Below are 22,648 nucleotides of genomic sequence, written 5' to 3' on the forward strand. Positions count from 1 at the left end.
TCTTTCCTCCCGCGATGTCCCTCCAATACCATCTACTCATAAAGCTTAATATTGTGCCAGCTGGCGACAGAAAAAGATTTGAGGGATCCAGTCCCATATCCACAGAGCATGCAAGAAGGATGATTCTGGAGCTAAATTTTATTGTCATAGTCCATCCCTTCGGCTACTGACATATCTGAACTCCATACAATAAAAAACAGCAGCAGCAGAGTGGCTTTCCCAGCCCCAGGCTCCAGCAGCACAGACAGCTTCATCAACATTCATTTATAACTTACTCCCTTCCTAAGAACCAGTCAGAAGAATAATACAAGCTATCAATAAGGAAATTTCACAACTTGTTCATAGTTCACCTAAGCTTAGCTAAAGTGAATCCTTTTCATACAAAGACAGTTTTTGTTTGTTTGTTATTAAAGAATACTAACTACGGCACTAGATGACCTTCGTTAAAATCCCAGGTCTATCTCTTTTAACCGCAGAGCCTTAAACAAGTTACCTAAAGTTCGTCTCTGTAAAATGGGGAGAAATCTTTCTCATACAGTTGCTGTAAAGACTAAATCAACTAAACTCTGCAAAACACTTAGACCCTAACCGTGCATAAGCCAGCAATTATCTTCTACAGAGTTGAAGTTGGCTTATTTTCTGTCTCCCCACACTAGAATGAACACTCCAGAAAGCTAAGGAGGATTTGTGTGTTTTGTTCCCTGTTTTATCCTCACCACCTACAAAAATTCCTGGCACAGACAGGTGCTCAAAAATATTTAATAAACCACAGATCACAAGCCCTTCTATATTAAAAGACATGAGTGGTGGGGTGCCTGGGTGGCTCAGTTGGTTAAGCATCTGCCTTCTGCTCAGGTCGTGATCTCAGGGTCTTGGGATGAAGCCCCTCATCTGGCCCTCTGCTCAGTGGGGAGCCTGCTTCTCCTTCCTCTGCCCATCGCTCTGCCTACTTGTGCTCGCTATCAGATAAATAAAATCTTTAAAATAAATAATATAAATTATTTATAAATAACAAATTATTTATAAATAATTATTTATAAATAAATGAATAAATAAAAGATACAACCGGCAACTCTTCAAAGCCCTAATGTAATAAAGACTTAGAGTTTAGTAACCAAGAAACAACAGGGGGGAAAAAAATCGAAGAAAAAGATTATACCAATCTATTTTTTTTTTTTCAGGGAGGGGGCCGAAGGAGAGACAATCTTAGGCAGGCTCCATGTCCAGCACAGAGCCCTATACTGGGCTCCATCTCACAACCCTGAGATCATGACCTGAGCTGAAATCAAGAGTCAGACACTTAACCAACCCAACCACCCAGGTGCCCCACCAATCTCTTCTTTAATAAGACCAATTATCTGCAACATGTTTCTTCAGTGTTTTAATTTGGCATTTACCAGGCATGTGGCCCAGAAAAAAAATCATTAGAACCTCATTTTCCTCTTTTGAGGGGAAAAAAATAGCTACTAAGAACATTGAAACATTTTTTTTCTTTAAATAATGCATATAACAGCATCTAGGACAAAGTTTATAATCTACTGAATTCAAACATTACCTAGAGGCGACCTCTGGTTTTTCAAGTTTGAGCAGTATGCAAAATTAGCTTTCACTGTGCACTTGACCAAGCTACACTAAACCTAAAATTATTCTAAAGGTGTTTTAGAAAAAAGAGATATGGTATGGTTTAAGTTTCATCAGTATGGCCAATTCTGCAATCCCCTAAATTCTTCCTTCCAAGAGTTTATGTGAAAAGGACATAGGATTGTGCTATGTATCTTCTGAAGGTAAAATAAAAGCATCCAAGATACATCTGACATATATAAAATATATGAGATATATATATGAAATATATGACATATAGGGGCGCCTGGGTGGCTCAGTGGGTTAAGCCGCTGCCTTCGGCTCAGGTCATGATCTCAGGGTCCTGGGATCGAGTCCCACATCGGGCTCTCTGCTCAGCAAGAAGCCTGCTTCCCCCTCTCTCTCTCTCTCTGCCTTCCTCTCCGTCTACTTGTGATCACTCTCTGTCAAATAAATAAATAAAATCTTTAAAAAAAAAAATAAAAAAAAAAAATATATGACATATATAAAATATATGAGATTTCCAAGTTAAAAGAAACAAAAAGACCACCAAGTATCTGACATTAGATTTAATAGTGAATATTTTGAAAAGTGACCCTACTGATGAGAACCACATCATTTAGAATAGTTTATTCACATTTTCACAATATTTTGACATCTAAATTTCTAAAACTTAACTCCATTAGTTCCTCTATTTATTTCCCAACACTGATATAAGTGTCCAGTCAAAAATAACCACAAAATACAGGCAACAAGACACTGTTATTAGCAATTTTTAGTAGTAACGATGCAGTAACATCCTCATTATTTACCTACCTACAAGGAGCTTTTGGCAAAGCTTTAATTCCTTCTTAAGTTACAAACACAAATAATTTTATCACTGACCCGAAACAGAAAGTGGAGATACCTCATTCTTCTTGCAGGACTAGAGTTCAACTGACAGGCGATATAAATTTCATAAATTTGATAGACTGAAATACTAGCTTTGTTAAAAATAATGCAAAGATTATGGAGCTTAAAACTAGAATAGATCCTATCTACTATTCCCACCGCCAATTTCACAGCCATGTTAGGTTTTCATTCTTGAGACCTAGAGATTACCTTTTCAAGATTTGAGGCTCCACAGTCACTGAGTCAAGATCCCTGGTGTTCTTCTACATTGAGAACATCTAGACCCAAATAAACAACTGGAGTTCACTTCCCCTCTTCCAACAAAAAAAGCTAGCCAGAAACAGTGCCATTTAAAACTGGTTTTCTCTATGAAAAATCCCCATATCAGAAAAATCATTTGAAATACTGCTCTTCCACGGAGTATCATGTGATCTACACCACTTTTTTTTTTTTTTTTTTTAATCATACACAAGTTTAGTTCAGCTCCTCTCCCATCACCTTATAGGAGCAGCTGGATCATGAAGGAGAAGTGAGGATATCTTGTACATAACAGATGCCACCACTCATTTAAGTCTTTATTGGAAAACTTTAGGATGTGACACCAATACCTGCTTACCTGAGAGAAAAGCAAACTAAGTTACTCACAGCAAAAATGATGAATCACCCAACTTGACTAGAAAAGAAACAAATGGACATGACTAACTATACTGTATCTCAATGACTATGGAGTCTTCTGTTAAAGTTCTATCCTCTTTCCTCAGTTCTAGACACAAATTTTGTAACAAATTCTAATAAACCTGATAGGCATTTTGAGGCAGTGTTTGAGTTCTGATGAACTTAAGCATCCCTATATAATATAGGTGACTTGCTAGTTACCTATATTAACAAATATTTCATATGGAAAGTTTCCAAATGGTTCCGGTTTAACACTTCAACATTTTTAATCCAGCCCCCGCAAAGAGCCTCTACTTAAATAATCAACACAAATATAATCTTGAGCTTAACCTTACACACAAATATAAACATGGAAAAAGGAGCGCGGTCCATCACCAATCAGGATGCATTAGTCTCCCCAAAGCGGGGTGGCGGGGGGAGAGGGGGGAATGGAGGTAAAGGGAGGGCTCATAAACTGAGGTGTATTCGACAAGAGCGATTCCTCATGTTTTCCGCATTCTGCAAACCCTCCGTCGCTCAGTGTTGCGGCTCGGGCCATGACCTATAACATTCACCCGAGAGCCAGCATTTCTCCGTGGTTTCCAAGCCCAACTGCTGGAGGACAGAGAGCTACAGGACAGGACAGGCCGTTCCACTCAGGGACGTCCGACATGGGGCAAGAAACCCTTTCGACTCCAATAGAAATCGGAGCAATGGGTGCATTTGCAGAATGGATTTTTCAAGAAGAGCCCTTAAGATAAAAACAAAGCAAAACAAACAAAAACCACTCCCGAACTCGGGAGTGGGAACTGAACAGACCCAGGGCCCGCATCCACGCTGCCCCGACCCTCCGCGGACCCCGGGCGCGACCGCACCGCCCACAATCCGGAAGTATTCGGAGACCCTCCCGCCCCCACCAAACACACCCCGCCCGCCAGGGCTGACCCTCTCCCCCACCCGTACGCCCTCGGCCCGCGCCTCTCACCCTGGTGATTGAAGAGTCTCCATATCCTGGTGAAGAGAATTCCCATTCTTGGGCAGCGGACCCCCCTCCAGCCACCCGGGCCGCCTGGCCTCCCCCGGCTCAGGCTGAAGGGGAGGCAACAGACGCGCCGGAGCCTCCGCCTCTGCTACTGCTGCTGCTCCCGCGCTGGCCGCCAGTTCGCTTCCTGGGAACCGGAGGGAGGCCGAAGCCCAGGCCGCCCTGCCGCGTGCGAGGCCCCGCCGCTGCCGCCGCGGCACTCGCCTGGCTCGCGGACATCGCCGCCGCGTTGTCTGCGACGAGCCTCGCGGGCCACCGTCCTCCCCCAGCTCCTCTCGGGCGGCTGCGGCGGCGGCGACCACGCGGGCGGGGGAGGAGAGAGGCGAGACGGCTGGGACGCGAGGGCGCAGGCGCGCGGCCAGAGGGGCGGAGCCTGGGGAACGGCGCCCGCTTAGGTCTCTTGTATTTGTGTACCGAGGCGACCTGTAGGCTGCGGGAGTGAGCGCGGGGATCCAGGTAGTTCGGCCTGCGGTAATGACAGATCCCTCTTGCCTGCTTGTTTTAACGTCCTCGCCAGCTTTTCCCCGGCATTTCCTCGGCAGAGCCATAATGTAAATACGTTGAGTGCCTAATGCCCATCCACGGTCTTTCCTACGCACTACACCAGAAGTTCCACTTCTTGCCCTGCAAGGGGTGGGGTTCTGTGAGGGAAGCTTCACGCGTCTCCAACCGCCTGTGCCGGACCTCAGCTGAAGCCAGTGGCGTTCTCTACACTACCACTTAGAGCAGTCGCCTTACGGAAGTCTCTCTACCTCAGGGTTCTTCCCTTTCCCATCTCCCTCCACTTTCAAGTCCATCTTGCCCCAAACCACGATTTTGATCAAGTCCTCCTATATTAAAAAACACTAAAACTGTTTGAGCAGAAGAGTCCAAATACCTTAGAAAATCTTTTTTCGGGGCACATGGGTGGCTCAGTGGGTTAAGCCTCTGCCTTCGCCTCGTGTCACGATCCCGGAGTCCTGGGATCGGGCCCGCATCGGGCTCTCTGCTCAGCGGGGAGCCTGCTTCCTCCTCTCTCTGCCTGCTTGTGATCTCTGTCAAATAAATAAATAAAAATATATATTTTTTTAAAAAGGTTTAAAAAAAAGAAAATCTTTTTTCTCCAGAATACGGCCCCAACTAGCCTTTCCAGCTGCAATTTCCATTATTCCAAACTGGTTAAACACCTGGTCAAATACTCTCTTTGCCCTTCCAGTCTTCTTGCCTGTACACCTAGAATCGCTATGTCCCATGCTAGGCAAGTGTCACGGTGTATTTAATCAACCTTCTGCTATGGGATATCTAGTTGAAAACTAGAACAGTGAATCATTAGGTTCCGTGATACCAGAGTTCTACTTCCATGTGGTGCTTTTTGGCTAGGCTTCTATTTTCGCAAACGGAGAAGCAGTGGGTTTGTCTCTAAGGTCTTGCTTTGATTCTAGGTCATCCGATGACAACGTCATCTGATAATCTGGTAATTAGTCTCTAGTCTTGTTAAAGACAAAAGGTGGGTGGGGGGAAGACTAAGGTGTTTACTTCACTTTCACAAAGAAATCTGAACGGCTCCATCCCTTCTGGTCTCCTAAATCTTGGTTAAAAAGGTAGAGAAAGAAGTGAGGAAGCTGTAAAAGGCATTTTGGATTGTTCTAACACTCCGACCTCAAAAGCTGACGTCTTTTCACCCCACATCTACTAGCCATAAAGTATCTTATCTCGATATATAGGAAAATACAAGTAAGGCCCTGAGAGTCTATAGTTCTTCTTAACTGAGCTAGAAAATTTGTACCTGTAAAGCAAAGGGCAATATTGATGACTAAAACGTGTCTCTTTTTGAACAACTGTGCAAGAAAAAGTCCTTTGATTTTTGGGGGCTTACAGTTGAAAAGCCAGAGTTAGAGGGGTCATATAAAGGGAAAGAAAATTACTATATTAATCTATTTTATGTTATGTTTATATTTACATAATAAAGTACTCTCTAGGCTTTTAGAAGAGCAAAGGTATTGTTTGCATAACTAATTTACATCAACTCTTTAATATTTCCATTCTTGCACACTGCAGGTGGTGATTTTAGCAGCTCTAAGACATTTTGCAAACTCCCCACATATCTCTGTCCACTTATTAAATGGTTGTCATATCCATATTAACTTGCAAAGTTAGGGCTTGGTCTCCCAGATTATTTTCTAAGTGTCTCTCAAAAAAAGGTAAAAGAATAAAAGGGGAATTTGCCTAATGCAATATTGTCCAAGTATAGAATCTATGTATGGAATACAAATATGGAACTACTATGGAAATAATTGGAAATGTTTGTTGAGTGGTACAAAGCTATTTGTGAAAATAAACTACTTATAAAAAAATTTTTTAAAGACTAATTTATCCATGATTATAGTAGTGTGCAAAATGTCATTAAAGAGGGGCGCCTGGGTGGCTCAGTGGGTTAAAGCCTCTGCCTTCGGCTCAGGTCATGGTCCCAGGGTCCTGGGATCGAGCTCCGCATCGGGCTCTCTGCTCAGTGCAGAGCCTGCTTCTCTCTCTCTCTCTCTCTCTGCCTGCCTCTCTGCCTACTTGCGTTCTCTGTCAAATAAATAAATAAAATCTTAAAAAAAAAAAAAGTCATTAAAGAGACTTCTGCTTCGGGGCGCCAGGGTGGCTCAGTGGGTTAAAGCCTCTGCCTCAGCTCAGGTCATGATCCCAGGGTCCTGGGATGGAGCCCCACATCGGGCTCTCTGCTCAGCAGGGAGCCTGCTTCCTCCTCTCTCTCTCTCTGCCTGCCTCTCAGCCTACTTGTGATCTCTGTCAAATAAATAAATAAAATCTTTAAAAAAAAAAAAAAGAGACTTCTGCTTCGAGGTCTAGATGGTCCTCGAGAGTAGATGGTCTAGACTTGCCCTCCTATCACTAATAAGAAACTGGATAAAATATAGAAACCAACTGTTCTCAGATATTGGACAACACAGAGCACAGGATTGTGATCCCTGATAAGAGACACGCATGAGATGAGTCTAGCCATTACCTGGATTTTCTGCCTGGAGGCAATTCCTAGCCAGGGACAGAGGGGGTGGGAACTCAAATTGAGTCAAGCATGGCAGTCTCCTTGAGTTGAATCAGTGCTGGAAGAGATCAAGGTAGCTAGAATTTGTGAAGCAGAGCAGCTGAGAGGAGGGAGCTCTACAGAGAAAAGCTCCAGAAACCCACTTGGTTTGAGCCATTGACTCTTTGGCTGCATATCAACCTGTACCTGTCCAGAAACCTCATGAGGCTGGCCAATGGCAATTTCTAAGAAAAAAATAAATACCAGGGAGCTGTGAAACATCATAATTCCTAGAGCTCACTAAGGACCAGGAATCATTTGGAGTTCCCTTCAGTCAGAGTGAAGAGTACGCACTACAGAAATGGGACATTCAGTTTTTAGCCCGGAGACCTTAGAAGGGGACTAAGAAAAAAGTCCTACTCTAGACCAGTCCTAAAGGAGCTTCAAAACAAATCGTGAGAGGCTCAAACTCATCTACAACTGCCTGTCAAAATCAGTCCAGCATTCTTTAGAGATCAAGTCATCCACAATGGAAAATTTACAATATAGCGAATCCAATAACAAAATTACTGGACATACAAAGAAACAAGAGAATGTGACCTGTAACCACAAGGAAAATTGCTCTACAAAAACAGATTGAAGTTCAGGCAAATTAAGTGATTGCCCCAAGCAAAAAGCTGGTTACTGCCCGCTCTAGGCTTTGAACAGTGGCAAGAGCTACAGCCTACAGTCTAACCGCTATACTACTCTGCGTGTTATAGGACAGGATAACAAGATGTTTCTCCACAACCCATCCTAGTAGAAGAGGTGTGTTGATGACCAGAGAGGTGGCTTCAGGCATATGGCCAGGTTGAAGGAGTCCCTTGCAGTGAGCGGCAATTCTTCCATTTGGGAGTTTCAGATTGTGGGTTGAAATGCCTCGACAGGACAGCCCTATATAATATTTCTCCAATAACAAAAGTACCATTCATTCAGTCAACATTTACTGTATTCCCAGCATTGTTTCATATGCCAGCTTAAAAGCATTTGATATATGTATTTTTAGGTAAGAGTGCTTTGCAGAAAAAAGTTACAACGATCTTTGGTTTCCTCATTTGTAGTTGGGTCTAATAATCTCTGCCCTATCTTCCAGGATGGCCAGATGGATTAAATGAGATAATGTTTGTGAAATAACTTGGCTGCGATAGTCACCGCATAAAGTTAATTCAAGGATAATAATCAACACAGTACACGTTTCTTTTGAACTTCTTGTGCACTGCAGAGAGAAAAAAGTCAAATGTCAATCAAGTGATAGCATGGTCACCTGACACTGAGCACATGAAATACCAAGTCATAAGTTATATGCCATCCATGGAATGCTTATGGGTACAGGATACCTTTGGGAACGTCTGATAACTCCTACATTCATCATTTAGGGATTTCTAGTTTATCTAGCTTATTTTTCTATATTGTATTCGATCCTATTTGCACATATATCTTAATATATTCTGTTTTGGGTGTGAGTCTTTAATTTACACACTCTTCCTGATATGGTACTCTTTTGCAACAATCCATAGTACCTAGCAGAGTATTCAGGAAATCATCACTAAATTGAGTCTGGGCTGTGAGAGCAAATGTTTAGACTTTTTTTCCCTGCACAGGTATAGGAACATACCTCTAAAATAATATAAGTATCTCTAGAATAATATAAAGCAGAGTATAACGCTGGTTTCGGTATTTTCTCATTTATTTTACAAAAGAAAAAATTAATGCAGTTGTTTGTACACATTTAAATTCCATAAAACAAATCCATAGAAATTAGGATACTCTATGCATGCACTCTGCATTTTCTTTGTTAAATGTTTTTGTTCACAAAAATAACAACACTTTTTTTCTTTAAAGCCACTAAAGCAGAGGGAGAACAAAACATGCAGCACTGTACACATTTGCATAGTATATTTTACCCAGCATGCCTTGTAGAATGCTACACATTTACCTATATAAGAAAAATGAAAGGGTGTAAATTATTAAAATAAATAACTAAAATTTAAAGAAAGGAAAAAATTATTTGACAAAGGCAATATTTTTTTTCCACTTTGTGCCTGGAGATATAGCAATAGCTTGGGATATCAACAGCCCTCAGAATAACTGGTAAAAATCCTTGCACATCAGCTTGCCTTATTTATTTTTAGTATTAATAAAGTTACGGTTTTCCCTCCCGCCACCCCTTCAAAAAAAAAAAAAGTAGCTAATAGCTTTAACTTATGTTTCAAAATAGTATTCAGTACAAAACAAATGAAAGAATCCCTAAATACTTTACTTTTATGTTGCTGTTGGGACATCTTTATTTATCATTCTGACTTTAGGCTGTGAAAAATATAAAGCATTTCAAACATGTCCAAAATTAAGAGGAGCCTTATAAGCTCATGTACCATTAGTTTTTGTAGTTGTTACTGAAGGAGCAGAAATAAGAACAGTAAATATAGTATGAGTCTTATCACAAAATAACGTTTAATAAGTTTTATGCAAGGGAATAAAGTAAAATAAATTACATCAACAGATTGCAAGGCTATGAAGTAAATTGCTGGAAAAGTATCAAGCAGCAAGTTAAAAAGATGGTAGATGAAATAAATCTGATAAAACTTAGAATTAAATCTATATACTTTTAAAAAATACGACTGCCAAATTTAACAGTGGATTTTGTTGTAAGTTTGTGCTATAACAAATGTGCTTCTTTCTCCTCAATCTATTTTCATATTATTGGCAAAATATATATCTTTTATCATTTTGTACTATACAATAGATGTTTTGCTACATTATTTATTTTTCTACTGCTAATGCAGATAAGAAGTAACAACATAGATTTATTTTGGCAATAAAATGCTTTCATTTTAATAACGTCCCAGAAAATATCGTAAGGCATATGAAAAATAGTATACAACAATATAGCATTAATGATCCTGCTTCTTCGATACATCCCTTATGCATACAGAATTCACACCGACTTCAGGTAAAAGTGTGTGAAAATGGCATGCAAGTAGGGCAATACATAAATAAAGACACAGCCATTTATTGAGAAATTTGAGTGTTCAAAACACAACCAAGAACACTTACAGAGTGTTGAAAAGCTAGAGGCAAGCCACTTTGGGTTCTTACATAGTTCTCCTTTTAACTCCTTATAATTTTCAAAGAGGATGCATCAGTATACTCCCCAGACCACTCTAAATTCATTAGTAACATTTTCTACCATCTTTCTGCAAACATTTTACATACTTCAAAAGGAACAAAGGAAAGTTTCATATGTATCTATGACTCTCCAACACTCTTGCTATTCACTCTTATTTGTAAGTTTCTTAGGGTAAGTGGGAGTTACAGCCCTTGTTCAAGCTTATCTGATGATATATTTTCTAGTCTTCTCATACTGTCCCTCAATTACAGGAAGCATTTGGGATTAAATCCACAAGTAGATAAAAGAGTTGCTATAAGAGGATGTATTTAATTTGAGAAAGTTCATTTTAATAAAAGAAGAAAACTTTAAAAAGTAATTTTTGCTGTAGCTCTCTGCCCATATAAACCAGTTCTACTATTTGACTAACTCGACTGTTTAAGTTAACAACAAAAAAGTTATCCTTGTTGTCTGAGGACAAGTATTGTATTGACTGGTTTGATCATAATTATGTAAAAGAGGTGGCCTGTTCTCTGCCCTTTGGACACTTAGTAACAGAGTATTAACAATATTTAAAGATATGAGGAACTAAGAAAACAAATTTTATTACATAATTTGCTATAATGTTTTCATTCATATAGTCATTCAAAGATGAATTTTATATAATTAAAAAGAAAACAACATGCAACATTGTCATGAAACACAAAGGCAGAAATATAAAAGAAATAAGGGGTACATTCCCATTTATTTAGAACATTTATATGAAGTTTGCTTCAGTGACATGGGAGTCCAAGATAATACATATGCTTATGTAGGAAATGGCTAACTGTCCACAGGAGACATTAAGGATCAATAAAATTTGAATTTTCAAACCAGCTGCACTGAAATATCAAGTTTCTGGATCTACTCTTTAGGCTTAGAGCTAGGTATTATAACAAACTGCACACAAAGGCAACTCCCTTGCAATTTGTTTCGTTCCCTATGATGACTGTTTTCTTAAATTAACCTTGTGTCCTGATAAACTCTGAACCAATTCAAAGAAAACTTCACTAACATGGAAGAAATGAAGGGTGACAAGAGTATTTTGGAAACAGTCTAAAATTTAAAGGGAAAGTATATTTTAAGAATTTATGCATTTAGTTTTGCAGCTAGGTTAGCAGTAAGAGTAATAAGTTTGATCACTACTTATTGAAAAGTGTTTTTCTCTTTAAAGACAGATTGTCTTCTCTAGAGAAGAGGTAGTACAAATATTAATATATAGGGCAATTCCTACAGTGGCATTACATCATTTTTATTTTTTAGCAAATACCAAAATAAAATTGTATAACTAAAAAAATACATTGGCATGCAAACTAAGGTTACCTAGAAACATTCTTGACTGACATCCTGGGTCTCAACAACATATTATGATATGTTCATTCAGGGTTTAAATTTGCAAACTATCTTTTGGTGTAATTTCCTTCTCTCCCTCCCTTTCAGTGCCCTAGCTTCCTATTATGAATTTTAAGGCCCCCACACAAAAGACAAGTTCAAGTATGCAGGTATGAAAAGAGGTTAACATTCCAAAAATACATTTTGCAAACAACAACAATAATAATTAAAGTAATTAACAAATTATTCAAAGGGAACAAATACTTTTCTTATAATTTGTCTTATGTTTAAAAAATTCATTTCATTAAGGACTAAGTGCAATGACATATTGTCACATAATTAAGACTCTCTTATTAGGAAAGGCTATCAGTCCAAATTGTTAATTTCAATTTGCTTTCCAATAGAACTGTATAAATATAAGAGAGAATCATCAGTCATTTATAAACATTTCCAAGTGTTGCTTTAAATATTGGAGTAAACAAGATAACATTGTTGATTATAATACTGGAGTCACGTTATAGCCTTGAGAATTAACATCAGGACTGACAAATTGTATTCTCTTTTTTCTCAGAACTACATTTTCACATTGTCAACGTGAGTCTACAGTGTTACATGTTCGCAGACTGAAATTACAGAATATGTAATTTACATATTCTGATATTACATATACTGAAGTTACAGAATGTGTGATTTATACAAGGTAAAACAGCCTCAAAACATTGTTTTGTTTCTCCCGCTTATCATTTGCTATTTTGAAATAAAATCAGTTAAAAACAAAGTATTTTGTGGAATACGTATTTTTTCAAAGTTGCTTGATATGCTTGGCAAAAATAAAACTTTCATTTAGTATATATCTGTATTTTTAGTATCATTTACACAGTAAACTCTAACACTTAAAAAAAAGGAAAATGTATATCTCTTATTTACTTGGAGAAGATAAACTTATTACAAAAGGAGTGGAAAAGAATATGCCAAATCAAAGTAAAATTTTAAATATACCCATCAAGAAAATATACATTATACCCTTTCCAAGACTGTTAGCTTTTGAATAAGAATGCAAAGCAAAACAGGTACAGACCCTTGATGGTAAATGACAATTGGTTTTGTGCACAGATATTGAATGGACCTCTCTCTTCATCAGCATGACATGGAAGACTTAGAAACAAGGCTTTGAGAGACTTTAAAAACAAGTGATTTTTTTAAAAATTGAAAGAATATGGTAATCTCGCTGACTAGGAAATATATGTAAATGCTGTTGCAGCTACCTGCCATAAAGTGTAAATATCTTAAAGTAGTTAAGTGACCAGATTGCTAATGCTACTACAGAAAAAGCTGAACAGCTGTCTAGCCTAAATTTATCACCTTGGTGCACTCTTTGCAATTAAATACTTTAATGCGCACAAACAAGAAACCAGTAAAGCATATAGAAAAATGTTTTGGCTAATGTTCTCTTTCTCATGCAAATATGTGCTGTACATGTAATAAGTATATTTTCGTTTGCTGGAAAAATGCTCTTCTGTGCTCTAACAAAGTATTCAGTAATGGCAGGTTAAATGCTTAGTAAAGTGTCTAAAGGATACAGCTCTTTTAAATGTCTTAACTGAAAGTTCTGTAAGCGTCACTAGATGACAAAAGAAACTCGCAAGCCAATATCACATGTTAACTTTTAGAATTTACTGAGCCCCTATATTCAATTGTATCAAATATGTGAGATAACTTACATAATTATAGGCATCCTCGTCATAGCTAAACAGGTTCAAAATGGAGTATGCCCAGGGAACAGGAGGGGAGGGAACGTGGGAGGTCATGATGGGGTTCAAAATATGTATAACTGATCAAGAATATGGAATTTATTTTCATGGTCAGGAAAATTATTTAATGGGTGTATGTTTTGAAAGCCTAAATAGTGAAAGGCATGGTAGGAAAATAAGGTAATAGAAATCAATTATTATTATTTTCCAAATATAGGCTTCATGACATGTACTGGTAGAAAGGGATTTTTATGCCTTGTCCTACTGGGGCTTTAGAAAAATGCACGCATTGTGGACTTTTAGAAACAAGAGTCTTTCCTGAAAGATATTTGTGTATTGTATAAAAGGGTCAATTTCAATAATTCCTTGGATCATAGTGAATCTAAGGCTTCCTTGATAATATAAGATAGAAGGTCACCAACTCTGTAATTTTAGCCACTGGAAAAACTGTCAAGACTCAACAGGTGAAGAGGAGTGTTCATTAGAAATAAGGCAGCTCAATCTCCAAATTCTTTATAATACTTGACAATAAAAAATGCTGTAATTTTAGTGAACAAATATACTCTGAATCTATTGAGTTTTTTATTGCAAGCTTTTAAATTCATCATTTGTTTTCACATTTTTCATTTCATCATTTTGCATAAAAGCAGCTTTCAATATCAAAATTGAGTGTTTCCATGTAAAACAAAAGTTCTTAGCATGACTATAAAGAATTTGGGGAAGGGCTAGAACATTCACATATTCAAAGACAGAGACTGAATGAAGCAATGGAAAGATATGCAATTGTGCTGGCAGGAAATACTGGCCCATGTTTGTGGGAAGTTGGAAAGATGAATTCCCATCTGGAGATGTTTAGCTTCGCACTCGGGAGGATCTGCGCCCATCCTTACTGTCTGACTCCAGATTCCTGGATGTATATAGTTGCGCTCAGAGCAAGGAAAGGGGAAACAACACCCGGTTTTCCGTTTCCCATTACCAGCTATGATTGGGTTTCTCTATATTATTCTCTCTCACTGCTAAAGAAATTTTGAGTTTTTTTTCTGCCAACTTCAAACAAGCTAACAGTGGTGACTAAACAAAAGGCAAAACACTTTGAATACAATAGCTGTGCCAGGAAAGAAACAAAAATATTAAAATCTGAGGAGAGTGTAAAATTTCTGCATTAATTTGAGGTGGGCTTTTTTTTTTTGGCACTATCAATACTTCTGGTAAGTTTGAAAAGCCATTCTGTCAACATTAACATATGTTAAAATGTTTATACATTCCAACTTTACGTGTAAATTTAGCTTCCAGCAAATAAATACCATACTTGGTGTTGGCTTCTTTTGGTATTTTGATTTTCTTATTAATTAGGTTTTTGGGTTTTTTGTGGCTTTTTTTTTTTCAAATTTTTAAATTGACTGCAACATGCTCAAGTAGACTTTCTAGTCGATTTGCCCAAATTCCAACAGGAATTGGTTTATAAATTGGTTCCAACTGGAACTGGTCATTTGGAATTTCCAGCATGGGAAATTATTTTATATGTGCCTTGGTAAGTACCCTAAAATTACAAATTGATGTGTCTAAATCTAATGAAGAAAACAAAAGGTACTGTTATGTAAATGCTGAGCTTAAAAATATCTATATGATTGGGCATCTAATAACCATCTAGACTTAAGGGCATCATGTACTTTTTTTTTTTTGCCCCTTACTTAGCATCAAATGACAACAGCCCATAAGCACAGTAAATACTGTGCTGTACTTGCCAAGTTAAGATGATTGGTTTATCCTAGCAGTGCTATGGCAAATTGTCAACAGATGAATTTTTTGTTTGCTTCTGCAGACTCAAAGCCTATGTCGGGAGTCATGGCTATATCCCCCAGGAGATCCTCGGTTCCTATGGGGTTTGTAAGTGTCCTGGTATGAGTCAGGATAATCTTCTTCCACAAGAGGGTAATGATCTCGGCTATGCTGGGAACTGGAAGACAAGCGGTTCCTACTCTTCCGAGCCCTTTCATTGTGATAATTTTCATCAGCAGTCATTAGACTTCGTCTTTCAATTGGAGAGTTCTCCGTGGAGTGGTTGCTGTGCCTCATACGCTGACTCTAAAAATAGCAGATAGTTCATTGATTACATAATGTCCGTTTCATTCATCTAGAATATGTAAATGTATGTACAGCAGTAGAGTCTGCACAACAAAATGCTAACTGATTTAATAAAACATTTTGATGCACAAATGATCTACTCAAAAGATCTGGTCTGTTTTATTTGGGGCACAACATGCAAAGATACTAAAATGCAAATAGTTTATTAATTTAATTACATAATGCTATCTGATTATGCTTCCTATTAAAAATAGACAATTGACAGTTAACTGCTGAATGGAACTTAATGCATCTAGGAAGACCTAATAACTCCACTTCTACTGCAAAAATGAGGATCACTTTACTATTGGGAAATAAGTTAAAGTTCAGAATAGCATTTGCTATTTTATTTCTCTTGAACTGATAAAATCCTTCTCCTCCTGAAGTCACACACTTCACCTTTATCTAGCTGAATGTTCCTCATACCTTTAAAAAAAATTCATGAAATTAGGATTTGTGCTGTCCATAAACTAATGTGTTTATTTCTTCATCATACATAAATGTTAAGGCTCTCAGCAATATTTTTTCCAAAGGAGTATACAATAATTCTAAAGCTGGCTAACCGATATTTACAATTCTTGCTTCCTCAACTGAAATGTCCCACAAAAATTACCATCAGATATAAACTAAATTCTTTTAATATCATTAACTGAAATTGATACTGTCAAACACTTATTTGATGGCTCAGAAACCGTTACTCAACATTTTTCTTCAAATCACGGGAAAGCATGTATCATAGCTGTGTCTCTCTACTTAGGTCACCTCAGTTAAGGATCAGGATCCCAGATACCTGGGTGGCTCAGTTGGTTAAGCAACTGCCTTTGGCTCAGGTCATGATCTTGGAGTCCTGGGATCGAGTCCCACATCGGGCTCCCAGCTCCACGGGGAGTCTGCTTCTCCCCTCTCACGCTCTCTCTCAAATAAATAAATAAATACATTTTTTAAAAAATAAAAAAGAAACAGGATCCTGATGAGACCAAGGACCAGATCCAGTTCCTCTAAGTGACACCTTCACACAGTGGGAAAATCATTCAGCAGGCATAGCCTGTGCCTTTAACCCCAGCCAGAGTCTAGCAATTAAATACCCATGATCACTAAGAGAGATAGGGTCCAGGACAAAGAGTATCATGTTAATTCAAGTGAAACTGGGAGAACCACTGCAGGTGGATGTCTTAGAGGTGATGAGTCCGGAGTGTTCTGTCCATAAACAAAGCACATTTTGCTTAACCTACACTACAGAAGCATATTGCTTTGTGCATCCATTTCTCATCCCACCGAGTCTAATTCGGAGCCAATCCAAACTAGTCAGTGGAGATGTCTACACTTGGATTAGCACAGAGGCAGTGAAACCATGCAGGAGACAGTCCCACGTATTACACATATTACACGAGCACATTTCCCCTGTTCATTTCCAGCCTCAAAACCTATTCATTTGTAGGGCAGGTTTTTGCTTACAAAGATGAAATTTTGCAGCAAAGTAATATGGTTTAGAATAGCATTTTAGAAAGTGCCCTTTCTCTCAGAGTTAAGTCTATGTGATCTCCAGTTATGATTATTATAGCCCATGAATATAAAACTAGTCACGATACAAGACGGCTCAACAGACTATAAGTTCCTTAGCCAGCTATGGGTTAGGCTACATTCCCGCAGGTGCTTGATAAATGATAAATAGCAAATGATGTAGGAAGGCAAAAGTCCCTTTGTGTCATACTGTCTCTAGCTCCTCACGCCCAGCCCTGAGTGCAGCACTAGAAGAGCAGAAGAAAAAACCTCCTTCTCCTGCACTTATCCCCAACTTTCCTTAAAGGACACCTGCCATCGCCACTGGCCAAGATGGACGCCCACATACCCCCAAGAAAACTCAGGGATCTGTCACCGTTTCTGAACAGAGTGGCTCTGCTCGTGTCCACGTTCTGTACTGAGCAAGCTAGGGGACAGGCCTGGCAGTCTGGGAGGGCAGGACTAATTAAGGGCAGTCAAAAGGCCCATCTGTTCCAAAACACTTGACTTAGCTTGCCATGGTGCCTTACCCTGCCACCAATGTATAATCTTTAAGAAGTGACCTGGAGAAGTAATGGACAGTTGCACTGTGTAGGAGTGAGTGTCCTGGCAGAGTTTAGACACAGGAGGGATTAATTTGTCTGAGTAAAAGTTAATGTACATTAACAGAGAGCAAAGTTCTATGGAAAGGGCCACTGTGGGTAACTCGGCCTAGGGTAGACCATGGTGAGGTAAAATTTTAGATTTTTATATATATATATATAATGCCCACCCATGTTTCCCTCTTCACATTAACGATTATCCAGTCTTCATCCCAATCAGGTTCCCTGTAGAATCTTCAACCTAAGGCTATAAAAAACATGGGTAGAAAGTGACAATACCTGTAACCCGGAAATTGCTGTGGGATATGGTGAGAGCGCAGTTGAGCCCAAATTCCTTCCAAGCAGAGGGGTCATGGGGGTGCTACTGGTAGTGTGGGTAGCACGCCAATAAGCTTCAAGGTACTCTCCCAGATGTTCACACGCGTCCTCCAACTGATTTTCATCCAGTATAACATCAAACATCTCCTGCAGATGATAAGAAAAAAAATCCATTCTACTTATGCTTCAGGTTTTAGGCAATGAAACCTAAAATCCACTAAATGTAGATAATAGCATTTCTTTTTTTTTTTTAAGATTTTATTTATTTATTTGACAGAGAGTGATACAGCGAGAGAGGGAACACAAGCAGGGAGAGTGGGAGAGGAAGAACCAGGCTTCCCACAGAGCAGTGAGCCAGACGTGGGGCTCGATCCCAGGACTCTGGGATCATGACCTGAGCTGCAGGCAGATGACCAATGACTGAGCCACCTAGGCACCCCCAGATAATAGCATTTCTAACATCTAAGAGCAAATATCACTTTTGAGAGGCTGGACTGGCAGTTTCTAAAATTAAAGTCAAGTGAGGTGCTCCACAGTTAACCAAGTGCAAATGTGGACATTGACACGAAAACAGAAGTGCTCATTAAATGTCCAGATCTTTCACTGTTTAGAAGTAAAAGATGAGATGACTGTATCAGCATCATATGTAGAATATAGCAAAAACACATTCATATCTATCCATAGATCCCTAAGGAGTTCAATGACACTTACTTGAGAATACAAGAGAAGCAAGTTAATGGCATTGAAAGAGGAGTTCTAAAACATTCTCGGCAATGACCATATCATTGGAATAAACATTTCATCTTCCAAAGTAACTACACTGAAGGGAATAACATTGACTAAGATAAATTTTCAGAATGCCTGTGAAAATGTTTTCTATCTCATGATAAAAACAATATGGAAAGAAGGTTTAGGATTAATGCCAGAAAACCACATTAGGGTGATTTCTGCTACCAAAAGATCGCTGTGTGAAACAATTAAAAAAGAACAAGGCCCACAAGTATTTAATCGTGTGGAGGAAGGAGTGTCTGGTATCTGTGTTTCTGTCAGTAAGGGCTTTGTCCAACATCTAGCCTCTAATCAGGAAGTGTTTTCCCCCACAAGGCAGCAAAATGGCACTTCAGCATCACAGCAGTGTGGCTGGGAACACACACAGGATGGACAGTCAGAAAACTGTGGCCCCTCGAAAGGAGAAAAGCCATCCCATAGCTTAGGGAAAACACACTTCCAGCTTCCAACAGCTGGATTCACACCTTCCCTCTCGTACCACCTCTGCCACTATCTACGTACTTTTACAAGCTCATTTTGCCAAAATAAGAACCTTCCACTAATGAATCAAATACAGGGTTACTGCCATCAGCACAGATACTGTGGCTGGACTGTAGGTTCGTGGCAACTGGACAACTATGAGTTGGTGATAGGTTAGCTGACTCACTCTGGTTGGTGCGAGGCTTCCCTCAAGCAGAAGTCACCATGGCAATGATCTCTTTCCCAACATTTACTATTTGAATGTTTTCATCACATTGATCCCTACTGAACATTTTGACCTTAATTTGCAGAGCAGTTTGAAAGTCAGGGAGAAATATTTAACAGTGGCAAATGTTTAGTAATTAGGCAAAGAATTTAGGTGACTTCAGTCCAAACCGACTAGCGTTTGAGAGGACTCAGCCAATTCAGCTCATGTAGAAACCTTTCCCCAGGTGCCTGGGTGGCTCTGTCAGCTGAGCAAATAAATGACTCCTGATTTCAGCTCAGGTCATGATCACTGGGTCATGAGAATGAACCCTATGTCGGGCTCTGCACCGGGCATGGAATCTGCTTAAGATTCTCTCTCTCGGGCACCGGGGTGACTCAGTTGGTTAAGCAACTGGCTTCGGCTCAGGTCATGATCCTGGAGTCCTAGAATCAAGTCCCACATTGGGCTCTCTTGTTTAGGAGGGAGTCTGCTTCTCCCTCTGACCCTCCCCCATCTCATGCTCTTTCTCTTTCCTCACTCTCTCTCAAATAAATAAAAATCTTAAGGAAAAAAAAAAAAGATTCTTTCTCTTCCTCTGGCCCTTCACCCTCAAAAAAAGAAACCTTTCCTCTTATTAGTCAATTTCAGATAGTTCTTTGCATATTTTATTTATTCATAACATATTTACTCAGTACCTATTTTGTGCTAGGCATTGTAAGCACTCAGTGGCAAAGGATACATATATCATCCCTATGCTCAAGAAACTCTCCTCTTCTAGTGGGAGACACAAGTATTAAAATCCATAATACTCCAAGTCATACTGGGACTTTCATTCAGAAAATAGAGAGACTGAGCCAGCGATGTTCAGAGCTGCAGCTTTAAGCTCGGAATTTAGAACGAGGCCCATAGACACAGGTGAGAGTTGAACTATGAGGGAGGGGAAATGATAAGTAAGTCAGAGAATTCTATCTGTAGAGGGAAGAGAAGAAAACAGATAAAGAGAAGAATCAACAGGAGAAAAAGACCATGTGGCCCACGAGAGAATGGGAAAACAGCTGGTTCCTAGTGTCAGTCAACATATATCCTTACCATAAATCCCCTGTTCCACGAAAGTAACTCAAGGGAATTTCTGCCTCTGACTATTAAAAGCCCCCTTCCCATTAATGTAACCCATCAGTAGGTACAAATGTCAAGTCTGAGAACTTTCCCTAACGCTCTGATACGAACTTGCATTCTCGGACAGCACTGCAACTTGAGTGGGAGGAGAACAGCCCACCCACCCCCACCCCCACCCCCAAAGAGTGCACGCAGACTCAGAAAGATGACCCAGGAAGAAAGATGACACTGGGCAGCCCAGGAACAAACGTCTACTCTCAGCCACTGCACACTAAAACTGTCCACAAATTCTAAACTGTGTGTGATTTGGAGTCTGTGGTTTACATCATTTCATTTACATTACTGTCTACTTTACTTACATAGGTCTCATTCTATAAGGTGGGTTCTCAAAGACGTGGGGTCTCAAAAACTCATTTTTTTTGCTTTCATAAAGTCCCAAGTGAAAGAACCTTCTGAGGACCCCTGGACTGAGGGTCCAGACTATGGGAGTCAGGACAACTAAGCCCGGAAAGAAAAAAAACCAGGTCAGCAGCCCCCACTAAAGGGTATCATTTGAATAAGGTTTCTATCCACTTCACTGTTCCACATGTTACACTGTCACACTGCAGATAAAATTAAACATACACTTTATTACGAGTCATTTTAATAAAGTACTCCTCTTTGCCAATGGACAGAATTTGTATCTATCAGCACATGGCTGTTTGCTCAAGCCTCAATCATTTCTAGGAAATGGTATTTTTGCACCTGCTAAAAAGACAGCTATATGATGAAGATGATTTGAAACTGCTTTTACACTTTCAAAAGCACCAAGCAAAGCAAATTTCAGCTTCTGAATGAATACTGACATATGCGTCTTATTTTCAATGAAGAAGAATTTCACAGCCTGTATATCTGTGACAATTTTTCTTTTCAACTGTTTAGGAAATAACACAGCTGATAAGACCAGAGTGTTAGAATGTGAGTATGAGGGCATACATTTTTTTAAGAAATGATACATGAAATTCAAAGAGAAGCAGCCCCATGAGTTATGCAAATAAGCTTTGCCGAGTTTTCAAAAATTTAAAGGTTCAAGTCTAAGTCTAATTAGTTCCTTACTGTGCCACACGTGAGACTTCCAGCATGGGATATGGATTCAGATAGCTATTTAATCAGTAACAGAGGGTGTGGGTAAGGGGACGGTCACAGGCAGTGAAGAGGGACCCACTCAATGATACCATGCCCTTGGTGAATGCCTGAGATAGGTGTTTGCCAAGTTCTTCCACAGCAGACGCCTCTGGCATACTGTGATGGGATCTTTCCTTTAGCTGAGGTGGGCGGAAAGAATGCGGCTGCTGAAGTAAATACACCATGAGCAGAGGAGTCAAAACAAACTCTTGGAAAACCAGGGACAGCAGGTGCCTTTTCTGCATAAGCTTTTTGGGGGAAATGAAATACTAAAGCATTATAAATGTAAGAAGAGTGAAAACCAGGCCTCCAGCTCACCCAGTGGTTCAGAGAACGAGATGACAGGAACCAGGAAAAGCAAAGACTGATGCTGAATTCAGTGGAAAGGAAGATCTGACATATCTTTTAAGAAAATCTTAAGTACTTAACATTAAGATCTGTCCGGTTGTCCATTCACAGAGCCACACAAAGTTTCCCAGGGAAGGTACCTGAATCAAGGCAACTATCCTGATCTGCCTGGGACTGAGTGTTTTTGGGTGCTTGGGACTATCAGTGTCTGAATCTGGACAATCTGAGGGGAAGCGGGACAGCTGGTCACCCTAGTTTTTACAGAAGATAAAGCACTTCTCAGTTCCTACATCAAGAATTGGAGTAGGTTCTGTTTCTTTTACCTTCCTTTGTGGGGGAGATGCTGAGACAAAGTGGACACAAGTCTTTCTTTATGACTATGAAATCCATCCTTTCTAGCATAGAGGGGAGGGTCTCATGAAACCTAACATATAATTTGTAATATGTTTTATCTAGGATATTGCCATTGAATATTTCCTAATAAAAAGTTCATAAAACTTAGAAATTAATTTTGCAATTTAATTTTAACTTTTTTTTTTTAAAGTTGGTGCATTACAGAAGACTTGCTAGGCAAGAGA

The 22,648-nt window shown here is 39.3% G+C and overlaps 2 protein-coding genes across 7 annotated transcripts in view; both read right to left on the reverse strand.

Annotated features, from left to right (window-relative positions):
- The window catches only part of ARL5A (ADP ribosylation factor like GTPase 5A), a 31,683-nt gene extending 27,191 nt beyond the window's left edge, over positions 1 to 4,492 (reverse strand). The window contains exon 1 of one of the 2 annotated variants that reach the window (XM_047721715.1): positions 4,112 to 4,492. In XM_047721715.1, coding sequence (XP_047577671.1) covers positions 4,112 to 4,157 — 46 coding nt within the window. In that variant the 5' untranslated portion in view covers positions 4,158 to 4,492. The remainder of the gene's footprint in view (positions 1 to 4,111) is intronic. The other variant, XM_047721714.1, reaches the window with a different exon arrangement.
- A 4,856-nt stretch (positions 4,493 to 9,348) lies between these two features.
- Positions 9,349 to 22,648, reverse strand: part of CACNB4 (calcium voltage-gated channel auxiliary subunit beta 4) — a 251,357-nt gene continuing 238,057 nt past the window's right edge. For all 5 annotated transcript variants that reach the window (XM_047722363.1, XM_047722365.1, XM_047722366.1 and 2 more), the window contains 2 exons: positions 17,948 to 18,133; positions 9,349 to 15,527 (listed from right to left, as the gene is read on the reverse strand). In XM_047722363.1, the coding sequence (XP_047578319.1) occupies positions 15,267 to 15,527; positions 17,948 to 18,133 (447 nt within the window). In that variant the 3' untranslated portion in view covers positions 9,349 to 15,266. The remainder of the gene's footprint in view (positions 15,528 to 17,947; positions 18,134 to 22,648) is intronic.

This window comes from Lutra lutra, chromosome 3 (assembly GCF_902655055.1).
Source record: "Lutra lutra chromosome 3, mLutLut1.2, whole genome shotgun sequence".
Taxonomy (NCBI): Eukaryota; Metazoa; Chordata; class Mammalia; order Carnivora; family Mustelidae; genus Lutra; species Lutra lutra.